General features: G+C 48.2%; 1 protein-coding gene across 2 annotated transcripts in view; it reads right to left on the bottom strand.

Moving 5' to 3' along the window:
* The window catches only part of LOC129381821 (signal-induced proliferation-associated protein 1-like), a 45,855-nt gene extending 36,195 nt beyond the window's left edge, over positions 1-9,660 (bottom strand). For both annotated transcript variants that reach the window (XM_055065006.1, XM_055065005.1), the window contains exons 1-3: positions 9,590-9,660; positions 3,293-3,391; positions 2,568-2,671 (exon numbers count right to left, since the gene is read on the bottom strand). In XM_055065006.1, the coding sequence (XP_054920981.1) occupies positions 2,568-2,671; positions 3,293-3,391; positions 9,590-9,638 (252 nt within the window). In that variant the 5' untranslated portion in view covers positions 9,639-9,660. The remainder of the gene's footprint in view (positions 1-2,567; positions 2,672-3,292; positions 3,392-9,589) is intronic.
* Between the last annotated feature and the right edge of the window lie 3,782 nt (positions 9,661-13,442).

Raw genomic sequence — 13,442 nt, forward strand, 5'->3', positions numbered from 1 at the left:
GAGAGCGTTGCCTGTGAAATAAATTTCAGGTTGGCCACCTCCGCATTCTTCATAGTTGCATTTCAGAGTTACATCCACATCCATAGCGCTTCACCTCGTCGGATTTCGGAAATATTTTCCGTAGAAGAGGCCCAACATAGTCGCTGACACTAAGGGGTAGGTTGTGTTCGACGACGAATCCCGTAAACAGGCACTCGACAAGTATGACACTGTCGTCGTACTTGTACCGGAGAAAGTTCACTATGTTGTCTTGCTGCTCAGCGGTGCGAACATAGCTTTGATGCTTCGCCGTGGAAACGTTGACACCGTGAGACACGCTGATGTTGCATCCAGACGTTGTACAAAATGCAAAATGTTCTCCGTTTCTTGATGTCAAAAAGCACGGAAATTCAGAAGTATAAGTTCACAAAAACTTCTGCAAATACCTTTTCTTGGGCTTTGATAGCGCCATGGCATCAAGCAGGCGAGGATTCTAACTTTACACGGTGCACTGCACACAGACAGCTTAGCCAACACTAATCATACACACAAGCAGCAGCATGAGCAGCCGCAGCAAGATGCACCATGGAGGAAGGCATGCATGAAATGCAAGAACTACATTGGCTCTGGCTTTGGTCGGCTTACTAGGCACTGTAGTCGGCTGCTTAGTCGATGATACCGATGGTGCTAGTGCTGCCGTTGCTGGTGATGCTGACGATTACGACGTGGCTGTGTGTTCTGTAGTGCCGGTTTCGCAAAAACTATTATTGCACGAACAGAGATAACTTTTCGGGAGATATAAGATAGTGACCGTACAATAGGGAAGTTCAGTAAAAAATCTGGAGTCTCCCGGGCGAATCGGGAGGGTTGGCAGGTATGCTATGTGATCTGTTGTTTGAATTGACGAACTGAAGTTTAGAGAAATAATAAAGCACACAAACAGAATGTCTGTGTTTTTTGTTTTACTTCACACTGAAGCAAGAGAGATGTACTTCTGCTTCATCTGCTTGTTCCCACGGTCGTGCAGTCACGTGTGCAGGTACCAAAACAATGCCATTTTCTACCGTGTTCCAGTGCGTGGTTACGCTCTGCGATCCGCTTGTTCTGCCTCAGTATTCGTGTAGCGCTGAATTACACCCTTAGTCATGTTTCCTTGTGCACAGCGCGCAAACTCATGCGTTGCGCAACAGCTCGCGTGAGGTGCGGTCAGCGGAAATACGTAGTGCAGGAAAAAAAAATGGCTGTGGCTTAGCTAAGGTTAAGCCCAGGATGCGAAGCATACTAGCCTTTATTTTAGTTGTTGAACCACTGTTTAGCCTGGTGAACTGCTGTTGCTTGGCTATACTTGGTTCGGCTAGACGAAGAAACAACTCATGCGTTACTCTGCTTCGCCTTCAAGAGTGGAACGCGACAGCGTTCCCGTCGACCCGCCAAGGGGTGTAAGACAATGGGCTACGGCGCAGCGACTACGCGCCCCGCATTGGACGCGGTGAGCGTCGAGCAACGCAGCGTTCGGCGCGGCAACGAAATGTGCGCCTGAGCAAGCGACGCACGCCTGAGCCTTAGAAACAGCTCGTTTCTAAAGCAACACCGCATTCACTAGAGGCGCTTTTGTACCGCTTTGAAGCATCGTACTCGTGGCTCAGTGGTCTCCGTCTCACACTCCGGAGACCCTGGTTCGATTCCCACCCACCCCATCTTGCAAGAGTTGAGCCCGGCTTGCAGCTGTTGTGACGTCAGTGCCCTAGCGGGAGGAGCGGGAGTTAGGCCGCAGTACCATCTGTGCGACCGCAGGCGAGCGCACGAGCTGAGCCTCCGCTTTTGCAGCTGTTATGACGTCATATGGTAGCGACGCGGCCGCGCGCGGCGCAGCAAGGAAGAGCGTGGTTGTGCGGCTAGTATGCTTCGCATAAAAAAAGAAGCGAGGAGAAAGAAAGAAATGAAGGCAGGGCCTGTGACCTATGCGTCACACGATCCTCGAGGTCTCGTATGGGAGAATGTAGGGAAGGAATTTCGCTTGCAAAGGCTAGACGGGGCAAGTGGAGAGAGCGTCTTGCTTCGCAGTGGAGCCCGCCTGCTGAAATCATGGGTTCGCAGCACTGAAATATTTCTATCTCGGCTATTAATGAGCCGATTTGAAAAATTCTTGCGGCAGAACGCTCCCTAGATCACACGTAACAACTTTCAGCATATAACCAAAATTTGCTATGGGGCCTGGTGAGGGGCCCTTTTAAGTACTGCCTCAGTGAGTCTTCATCATTAATTTTTTTATAGATGGGCTTTGAACAATGTATACATACAGTGTAGTTATTATCGAATTACACTGTTTATAATAAGGCCATTTATACCTGCTTGCGTTAATTCAAATAGCTTTTGGATCAGATTAGCTTGGCTATGTATAGGTATGAAAATGATGACACATACATACACCAACACACACAAAGTGCTCTTGCATGTGTTGGTCTGTATGTGTAATTTTCGCACTTATTACGTGGATATACAACACCAACATGCCTAAATCCCCATCTTAACCATTAGCTCGGCGTTGGAAGGAAAATATGGAAATGGGGCATGAGATGGCAACTAACCTGCTGCTTGTTGCTGGGTGTGTATGGAAGCATGGTAGAGACATGGAACATAATCTCACAGTCCTCATAGGTTGAGTACACTGAATAGAAGCCGGTGGTGTCCGCTGCAAAGCAAGAAATAAACAGCACCGCTTGTCATATCACTGGCACAATAAATGAAAAAACAATCTATTATATAGAAAAAAATCGGGCATAGTGATATATCACACTCCAACCTCTCACCCAACCGTGAAACCAATCATGGCGACACCAGCTTTGTTATTTCAGTTAAAGCTTATGAGCAGCTGAAATAAAAGTTTGGGCTAGAACTGTTTCAGTTAATTTAGAGCTGAAACTCATAAATAAATAAATAACCTCACCTGGCGCAGCACTTGCTGACCTTTAAAGCGACAACACATTTTTCTTAGTTGGGTCAAGTTGCTCAAAAGGCAGGCAGAATTCAGAAAATTACGTCTACAGTTTTGTGTGGCTCAAATTTAAGGCACAGCTTGTAACTTGCTTTTGCTGTCATTGCATTCAATTCAGTGGCCCTTCATTTATATTCCTTCTGGTAACCATGCGTGATCTTTGAAATTGCCTATTATTGTGTATTTCCCCGAATGTCAGAAAGTGTGTTGATGTTGCAACTGGTGGGGTTCAACAGAAATATCGACAGTTCAAACAATGAGAAGACAATCCTTGCATGCACGCGAAGTTCCAGTTTTCAGAATTCCGCATGCACTCACACTTGTTGTTGAGGCCTGCCCGATAGTTCCGAAAGCCCTTGAGCCGAACGTTGAGGCCGAGCACCTCAAGGAACTCCTCGAAAGCCGGACCTGCCGTTTCTACAAGAAACAACACAAAAAAAAACATGCATCTTGTTCTGCAATTCACTTTCACGCTGAAAACGTGAAATTGTGATTTAGCCGTGTGTTCTACATCCCCACCAGCTGCCTAGCTTATCAGCGGTGCTGCCTGAACCACGAGTCATTTGTTCTAAAACTTGCAGAAGTCCCGGGCCATTGAAAATAGGGGCAGACAGAGGGGAATTGCGTACAGCAGACGAGAGCTCTTGAAGAATGCTTCTGCCATGTTGTTGCCGAGACTTCCACACAACCACTTGGCAGACGTGGAAAAAAAAATTTAATTGTGAGGTTTAGTGTCCCGCATGATACCTCTAATAGGCCAGCAAAAATTCCCGGATGTCGATGGCCTGTCGGCAGCTTGTCACGACGCTAAACAGCATGTGGAATAACATTAATTTACAAAAATGCATTGCCCTGTCTTAAACATGCACCCATGCAATAGGGGGATCAACCAGCATTGGAACGTTGGCTTGCCACCTGTACATTTTTGATGCTGCCTAAAACAGTGTCAAAGAGTAGCATAGCAGTTACATCACCATAAACAAGAAAAGAACAAAACACCGACTTGCTACAAAAATAGTGCTTCGCTTTCTATAATATACACCAACATGCGCAGTTCCTTCCCAAAGCGCGAGTTGGTGTCTAACATGGTCGTATCAACCGGTGGTGACATAAATTACTAAGTGAAACGTGGCTGAGCAGCGATGTTAATGATAGCGAAGTTTTATTAGACAGACCAGCGGCGAGTTGTTCGACTCGCCGCTGTAATGGAAGATGGCTGATCCGCCCGCTTATTATCCACAACGCACGATGTTGCCAGTGAAAAGAAAGCGCAAGGTTATAGATCTGGAAACTAACCCCCTAATGCAGAGATCTAACTTGGATCGTGCTTGGACTTGACTTGACGAAGTCGGCCCGAAGCAAGAAGCAGACTTCAAAAGTCGCCTTTCGCGTTTCATAGACGCTCAAGCTGACTTGCTTCGTCAAGTCAAGACTGTGCTTCAGTGTAAAAGTATGTTGCTCGTCTGTGGTCGAGGTTAATAATAAATTTATTAGCGTAAGGCACGTTGTACAACAAAAAAGCATGTATCTTTCCAAATTTCGACCAGGGCATAAGTGCTGAAGTATAGTTTGGGTAAATTCATTTGATCTGGCAACGTCCGCCGCTGCAATGGGCAGTGCTGCTTGCGGAAAGCGCCCGTTGCTGGCGGGTTTAAGTGGTCTTCAAGTTTCGGTATTTCGGCCCGCTTTTCGAGTTGCAGGTTTCACAATTTTTTTCAAGTTGGTGCTCCACTTTTACGCGACAGTGCATTTGAGTGCAAATTAATCTTATAGTCACATTTATTTCGATTTCAGCTTCTTTTTAACCTAAAGGTCTTGTTTCGCGTTTGTATAACTGGCCGTATAAGTGAACAAAATGGTTGGTTCATATGGCGGGCTTTTAAAAGCTTTTGTCCTCGATTGCCGCAAGGTGTTCATGCGCCGTCTGGGCCGGCAACCGGATGCAAGAGGCCGAGACCAGGCATACGGACGGTTTCTGAGGGAGCTTGAGCGTGCGTCCCTTTTCACCTATAGGCATTCCAGCAGGAAGGGGATGGCCCTTGTTCTGGTCGGGCTACGTGACCCTTTCAAGAAAAGGTCAAGCTATTCGAATGCTCTAGGCCGGAGTCATACACAAGAAAAAAAAAGCAACATGTGCTGCGACAGAGGAGTACCGATCGCCATAGAGTCCCCTGTTCAGACCCATATGGGTGACAACACACGATAAAAAACAAAATAAATAAATAAAATGACACGTGGAGACGATTTGTCTACTTCACATGGAATCTTTGTCGAAAACAACGAGAGGGAGAGTGTGGCACAGTTATAGACATCGCAAATTGGCAGCGCATGTCGTCTGCTAGGAAAGTGTCGTCTGTTAGGAAAACAAGTTGTGGGGCTCGTGCGACGGCCGCGCCGCATTTGGTACGAAATTGCTGTCCTGTCAACAGGCTTTTCCACTGAAATGTCGCACTCACATACGCTCTCCTCCCAAGAGAATGCACCCCAATACAAGACGGCACTCTGTTTTACAGAAAACGAAAAGAGCCTGCTGATGGCACTCGTCAATGACTGCAAGCATATTGTGGTATGCAAGAAAACTGATGTCACGTCGTTGACCAAGAAGAATGACACATGGAAAGGAATAGCAAAACAATATAATGCCAACTACGGGATGACGCAGCGCGATCACCTGCAACTGAAGAAATGCTGGAACAACCTGAAGCGAAAGCGGAAAGAGTGAGCTGCGAAAGAAAAGTGAGAGCTCCACAAAACTGGTAAGCACACATGTTCTGCATGACTGGCTCATTTGGACTACTCTTTATTATGCTCATGCGCATGTTTTGTAATCGGTGGATGAGTTTGTGACAGCCCGGAATGCTGAGCGCTAATAACTAGTGATGGCACGTGTAGTCATTGGAGATGAGAAAATACACTCGTAATCAATCTTATCGCGACTGCAAGAAGCACACCAGCATCGGGCGCAGGTGCTTCGCGATGAGCAGAGTGATCTTTCCAACTGCGCGGCACACTGTTGGCTGAGGAATGCGGACCAGATGCCCGGTGACTGTTTGAAACATGCCAGCGCCGTAAAACATCAGAGCCATCAGCAACTGCAGCATGGGAGACGCACAGGCTGTCCTCTCTTGTCCTCGCTTTCCCGGACAGGCAACATAGCGAGAAGTTTTCGCACGGCGTTCTTCGTGAATCTGTAGCGACGGAGGAATTGTTCGTTGTCGTACAGCTCCACTGGATTCCCTCGCTCACGTAGGGCTGGGTCGCGGAATTTTCGGCAAAGGATGCGCCTCTGAAAATGCTGTATCCGTGGCGTGGCAACCAAACTCGAAAGCAGCTAACCTCCACGCGACGTCCGTTCGGGAGGCTGCCATGTTGGAATAACGCACGAAGTCAGTTTCAAGCTAGCCCGGGAGCAGACTTGAAAAAATTTGAGCAGACTTCGACCCAGTCAAGTCGTTCGCAAGTCGTCCGCAAGGTCGAGTACGATTTAAGACGCGTGGCGAAGCTGTCTTGAGACTGCCAGAAATCAAGTTCGAGCCAAGTTAGATCTCTGCATTCAGGGGTAAGTGCTTCTAACCGATGAGGCGATTGTCGCAAACGTACTTGCACCGGATAGCGACGGCAGAGATGACGCGGTAGGGCTGGCTGCCTTAACGTTGTCCTCACAGGAGGCCCAGCAGATGATTCAATCCCGCCCTCCGGGGCTTCATTCTCACGAGGAACCTTCTGTGGAGCACCTGGATGCCTTGGAGAAAGATGTCGGCAAGCTATGCATTAAGCATGCAAGGCTGACGGACATAGGGTTTTCTTGTGCAAGCCAGTGAGATGTACGTGGTGTGATGCTTGTGGCAATCTCGCCTCAGTCTCGCCTTCTGGATTCCTAAAGCTGACAGGCTGCCGCGGCAACCTTCTCGCATTTTTTAAAAGGCCCCTTTTGGGGCCACGAAAGTGATGTCTCGGTGGAGCTCACATATCGCTTGCTGCCCGTGACCCCTCTTTGCAGTTGTTACAGCAGTGTCATTCTTCAATGCCGACAGCCGCGGTATGTTACACGTGATCGGAGCGCCCAGGAAGCAGTTAAATGAGTGAACATAATCAGCAGCCGTACAGGGGAAAGTGGTGGGGAGGGGCACTCACCTCCCCGCCATTACAGTTTTCTCACATCAGCTCTGCCAACTCCCTATATTGATTTTTTCATGCTACGTGGTTATGACAATTGTCAGTTATAACAATGGAATTTTCATGGCACTTGAATATTGTTATAAGTGGGTTCGACTGTATACGCCTGTTTGAAGCTTATACGAGACTTCTGCACGTCAGACAATTACCCGCGATGATGAAAAATGGGAACTTACCCATTTGCTTCTCCAGAGCAGCGTTTAATGCACAAAGGTTGACTTTTTTGCTCACGAAGTTGCTTGCACTGGAGAATGGTCTTCAATAAGCTGTTCGCAATGCTAACCCTAAAAGTTTGTGTAGCCCAGGCGTTAAGACCACGATGCGCCTCGAGCAAAACTCGGAGCACCCTGCTCATTTTTCCTCCATGGCATGTACTGCCCTCAAGATTCAATCTCTTGTTTGACAGCACCTGCGAAAACAATGCCATTTAAAATTTGTTGACATTAAATAACTTCGACGACGCGTGAAGTGTTCCTGTAGTCATTGAGAGAAGCATACTTGCAAGGGCACAGTGTAGCACAGCATTCAATATACCGATTGTGGTGGTGAAAGGGAGTCTGATATATGCCCAGCACATTGCTGTACTTTTGCATGGGATTTTCAAGGGGTTTTTACAACTGTTCAATATATCTGAGTTTGATATATCCAGGATCGACTGCATACTTATTTTCCTTTCCTGGGCTGTCGTAATGTTGAGCCTGGGTTATACGTCGTAAAATACAGTATTTTCGGCCTCCCCTACGAAGATTTTCAAGCACCAACTATCGTTTAAGCACTACCACTCACAATGCCCGATTACTGTATTCACCAGATTCTAAGCTGCACCTTCTTGTTCAAGAAAATTGGGCTGTAAATTGCATGCATGGTGCAATTGGATAGGATAAAAAAAATTTGCAGACGATTACGATACTCCCTAATGCGAAATCTGAGCGCAGTTTTATGTGTCTTCATTTCATGATATATTAGCTGTCACGGACAATCTGTGTCAAGCGGTTCATTGCAAATGGGGCAAAGTGTGGTGCAACTGCCTTGCTAATCGAGAGATCGTGAGAGGCAGCGCACAGGTGACGCGCGAGTGCTCATGCAGCACTGTGTTTCCACATGACATCCTCATGCTTTCATCATACCCTCCTCTGGTTTCCTCCTCACGCTCTTCGCTATCATTGTCTTTCATCCCCAGCTGCGCTCCAGGTTTGCTTTCATCCTTCACTGTGCTTGTATGCTGGGTTACGCCGAGGAACGATGCCAAAGGGCACCTAAGAGCTGCACTCTAAATCTGCCGTTGCGGCATTCATATGCTTTACAGCATAGCACGGGTGTATTGCGGCAAAGCTGACTTTAAAACCACCATACGGTGAAGCTGACTAGAAAACTGGCTGCCATTGCGTAATTCATATTACACCCTCGCCCATTTTGGTGCAAAAGCGTCAAATGGCTCATTGAGTGAAAAAGCCAGCATCCGGCGTCTGTAGCAGCACCTAGATTCCCATTGGCTGCGACACCACGTCACGAGCGCGCCTTGACTGAGCAGTGCAGGCAAAAGGGTACACCTGCTGCCTTGGTAGCATGACACATAATGCGTGAGGGGAGAAGGCATTGCCACGATGGCAAGACACCCTCTTTTTCTCTCTCGGAAGCCTGTGTTATCCTTATGTTCCTTGTCCATGCAAGCTCTCGCCTGCATTCTAACTGCACCTCAGCAAGGCCAAATTAAAACGTGCTAAGTGTTTCGACGTCCTCGCTTGCCAGCGAGTTCACAACTCGATGCTACACTCAGCGGCGTTCAATTAGACAATGCTTTCGCATTCACAACTAATAAGAAGTGCTTAGGTGACCTTGGATCTTTTTCTTGCTAGAAAATCAGCTGTGTTCCATTTCTACTTTGTTTAGAAGCTTTAATGTAATATCTATGTTCGCTTTCTATATCTTAATTTCTACTCTGATTAGGAGCTTTAATCTCATATCTACTATAGCTTTCTACTTTGGATACACAGAATGTGGGCACGGGGGTGCTAGGTTCAGGGGCGTGTTAGAATCAGGCAAATACTGCCAATCGATTCAGGCGCGTGTTTCAGCATTTTTCCTGCACCTTGTTCAATTCAACCCGCCAGATAATTCAATCAATTTCGTCAGTACCAGCTGAGCCAAATTAATATAAGTCGACTGGATATCAGCTGGTCGATAGTTTGAACAGTTGACAAGGGATGCAGAATTGTATGTATCACACTTCAGCATGCACTGTGTCGTGATAGCTGTCTTGGGTACAACAAATGAAGTGAACAATGATGTGATGGCGATTGAATAATGTGTGCGTGTACCGTGTGAATGCTCTTGCATACCTAGACAATCATCAAAGATCAGTTCTGCGGGAAATTTTCTATGTAACAGAAGAACTCCGAACAGTTGTAGCCACAGCCACTCCAATCGATCACCACTTACCATTGTTGTACATTTCTTCCTCGGTAGCCTGTCCTGCCCGACAGTACATGACCCCAACCTTGCATGATTTCATCAGCTGCAATAAAATAAAGGGCAGGATGCTTGCATCATTAGGGCGAGAGCAGCTGAACAGCAAGTGTGAACTCACGAGGAAACTATCTTAAGCAAACTGTCTGTCTGATAGTACTGTTAGGCAAGAGCCTTTACTAACAACGCAGCATTCCCAACTGACTGCTACAAACTTGCTGACACTGACCTCCATCCACTGCAGAATTGCAAAAACAGCAGTAAATAGTGCCGTTTGTGTCCCACAGCAACACCTGGTGCGGCTCGCATGACTCATCATCTTACTTGAAGGTAAATTGCACATCCTTACAAAACAGAGAAAATGCAATGGTAAGCTGATAAACAGTAGGGTACTGGTTAAGGACAGCTGTTAGCATTCCATGACGGTAGGCTTTTGTGCACAAGCTATAAGACGATGACAGGAGACTAGACTAACACAGCAAGCAAAAGCAAGCAAGTAATGCTAAACAGTAAGTTGCAATCATAGAACATTTCACCTTTGTGACTACAGTGAAGCCTCATTAAACTGTAGTTGGCCGAAGCGCTCCGGCCAACTACAGTACGTACTGCTTAACTTAAATGGCGCAAGATCGCCCACTTAACTGTCAAAAACGGAACTACGAGAGAGTGCGATGAAAAGGCAGAAATCATGCAGTATTTATTCACTTCGCGCGACAAAAGCATGTTATTTTCATCTGATGCTTCGGTCGGCTAGCAGCGACGACGACGACGGCCTCGAACTCACTCAAGCTATGAGCCAGCTTTTTCGCCAGCCCTCTCTTCTCGGCAAACACCCGCATGAGGCTGATGTAACACGCAACATGTGCCACTGCCGAGCCTGAATCACCCCTGCTGTAGCTTTCCGTGTCGTCCTCACCACTGTCGTTAGGCGACACTTTGGCAATAACAGAGGCAACGATGGCGAAAAGTCGAACCTCGCAGCCGACATATTTTCACAGTCGCAACAGCACTGCCTACCAACTTTTTCGCGTTTCCAAATGCCACACACTATAGTCAACGGTAGATCCCTCTTGCGTGCCAGCACCGACTTCTTCGTGCCACGTTCGACAGCACGAATGATGTCCAATTTTTCTTCTATGCTGAGCGTCCGGTTTCTGTCCTAGCTTCCCCCAACACCACGTCATAGAATAAAGAACCAACCACGACAACACGCTCTACAACGCTCCGAGTCTGGCGGGCACGGCACCAAAGTGATATTGATATTGATGTGGCTTCACCCTTCCAAGCGCCCTCTGCGTTTACTCTTGGAGGCCATTCCGATCTCCGAGGCTCGTTGTTCTAGCGGGCCGACGTACCGCTATGATTTTGTGACGAAAAGTGGAAACGCTACGTGTTAACCAATTCATATGCAATAAGCTACATACGAATACAAAATGCATTATGTTCAATGGCCGCTGAGTCGATAATTTCGCTTTACTACTTTTAAAACGAAACCACTGTTTAAACGGGTACAGTTTACGCGTGCGTCTAATAGCGTCCTCGATCACCTTGCCCCGGGGTTGCCCCGAAATGAAAATGGTGCGCTTTGCACCGCGGTGGTGGCACTGTGGAGGGTCAACATCGAGGATTAAAACTGCACCCCGTGGCGTGTTTCATTGTTTTTTGTACGAGGTCGATCGGCATGTCGTCTTCGCTGTCAGACGAACTTGAAAAAAAGCTCATCGATTGCGGCAACTAGCAGCGCGCTTCCTTTCTAATTGCGGACATCTCCACTAGCTAACTCCGTCAACTCCGTAGCAACCGCAGCTATCGGGCCAGAGCGTCCGCGGTTCTGCAGTCGGCAGTGCGCGCCCGCGTCGCGCCTCCCGCATTGCTTGCTGGGATTGCACCCCGGCGCACCACCGATTTTCTCGGTGCGAGACGGGGCAACAGAAAACCGCTCCAACAGGGTGCGCTTCTGGTGATCGATGATGGTCGGTGCGCACCGGTTCGGTTGATCGAGGATGAAAGTGCGCACCAAGGTGCCCCGGTGCGGGTATCGAGGACTCTGTAATAGCGTCCTCGATCACCTTGCCCCGGAGTTGCCCCGAAACCAGAATGGTGCGCTTTGCACCGCCGTGGTGGCGCACTGCGGAGGGTCAACATCGAGGACAAAACTGCACCCCGTGCAGTGTGCTTGCCTGCAGCGCTACATTGCCCCTGGCGCGAAAAACGTGCGCGAACACGCGCGCGCGCACATATTATTGTTTGCAGGTGCTGAGCATCTGCGGCAAGCGCTCGAACCTTGTCAAACTGCGTGCTCCGACATACCTGGTTGCAAGCAAACACCAATGGATTTTATAATTAATCCTGACGACCCGTTCAACGAACCTGTCCACTTTCGGCCGCTCTTCACCGCATTGTTTCTGGACGAGGTCGATCAGCATGTCGTCTTCGCTGTCAGACGAACTTGAAAAAAGCTCATCGATTGCAGCAACTAGGAGCGCTTCCTTTCTCATTGCGGACATCTCCACTAGCTAACTCCGTCAACTTCGTTGCAATCGCAGCTTGCGCAGCTATCGGGCCTGAGCGTCCGCGGTTCTGCAGTCGGCAGTGCGCGCGCGCGTCGCACGTCCCGCAGTGCTTGCTGGGATTGCACCCCGGCGCATCGCCGATTTTCTCGGTGCGAGACGGGGCAACAAAAAACCGCTCCAACAGGGTGCGCTTCCGGTGATCGAGGATGGTCGGTGCGCAACGGTGCGGTTGATCGAGGATGAAAGTGCGCACCAAGGCGCCCCGGTGCGCACCGGTGCGGGTGATCGAGGACGCTATAGACCGTTTCATCGGGCGAGGAGGAAAGGGCGCGCGGAGAGCCTTTCCTCCTCTCTGGCTTGGGCGATCCGGCGCGGCGCTGCTTGAAAGTATTGCTGTCGCGTGCTGCGGAACGATTTCGAGATGTTTTAGATCTTACTTTGTGAAATTTACGCCATGTTCGTTGATACAATGTCGTCAGGGAAGCCTTTCGGTGCATCGGTAACTACTGTAGGCAGAAATATGTCTTGGGGGCGCAAAAATGTGACACGCATAATCAGCCGCGGTGTACGAGCATTATCAGTCGCGGTGCGTGTATGTGTTGTTAACTATTTTGCTTATATCGATTTTAATTCAACAAAGAAAACCGGCCTCTCTGCATTACCAACATTAAATGGTAAATCAGCTCACTGTCTGATCGATTGGCGTAGGCAGTAAAACATAAAACATAAGAGCGCATGCTCGTGCACGGCCAACCTAAGGCAACCACGAAACATCTGAGCGGCAGGCGCTATCAAATATTTTTGATACACTGGCATCGTGCTCACGCATTTCAAGTCTAGTATGCTTGAAATTACCATATGTCTACGCTAGTCTTGCTGCATGAGGCCCATGGCGCTGCTCCACACAGCGACCACTGCGGTTGGTGAGCCAGCACGATACACATATAAGCTGCGTGCTTCGGCATTGCCTTTTTGGCCTGTATACAACCATAATATGAGAGGGTTCGCATAAAAAGAATGCGATGGCTATTTTTGACATTACGGCTATTTTGCAAAATTTCCGTAATACGTGTGACTGCGTCGTAGAGAACTGAACGAACACAACCGAAAAAAAAAATTCGGTTATCATCCTCTTTCTCTAAAAAGCAAGAGAAAACGGGCTAACGCCGCACAACGTTTGTAAATTTATAACCGCTGATGCCGTATGCTTGGACCATGCGCTATACAGAACAAAGATATCTGTAATCCAGCACCTACTACTGCTTAGGACGCTCGCGCAGTTCGGAAACGATCGCTTTGCTGGACAAGCTTAG

Source organism: Dermacentor andersoni, chromosome 1 (assembly GCF_023375885.2).
Source record: "Dermacentor andersoni chromosome 1, qqDerAnde1_hic_scaffold, whole genome shotgun sequence".
Taxonomy (NCBI): Eukaryota; Metazoa; Arthropoda; class Arachnida; order Ixodida; family Ixodidae; genus Dermacentor; species Dermacentor andersoni.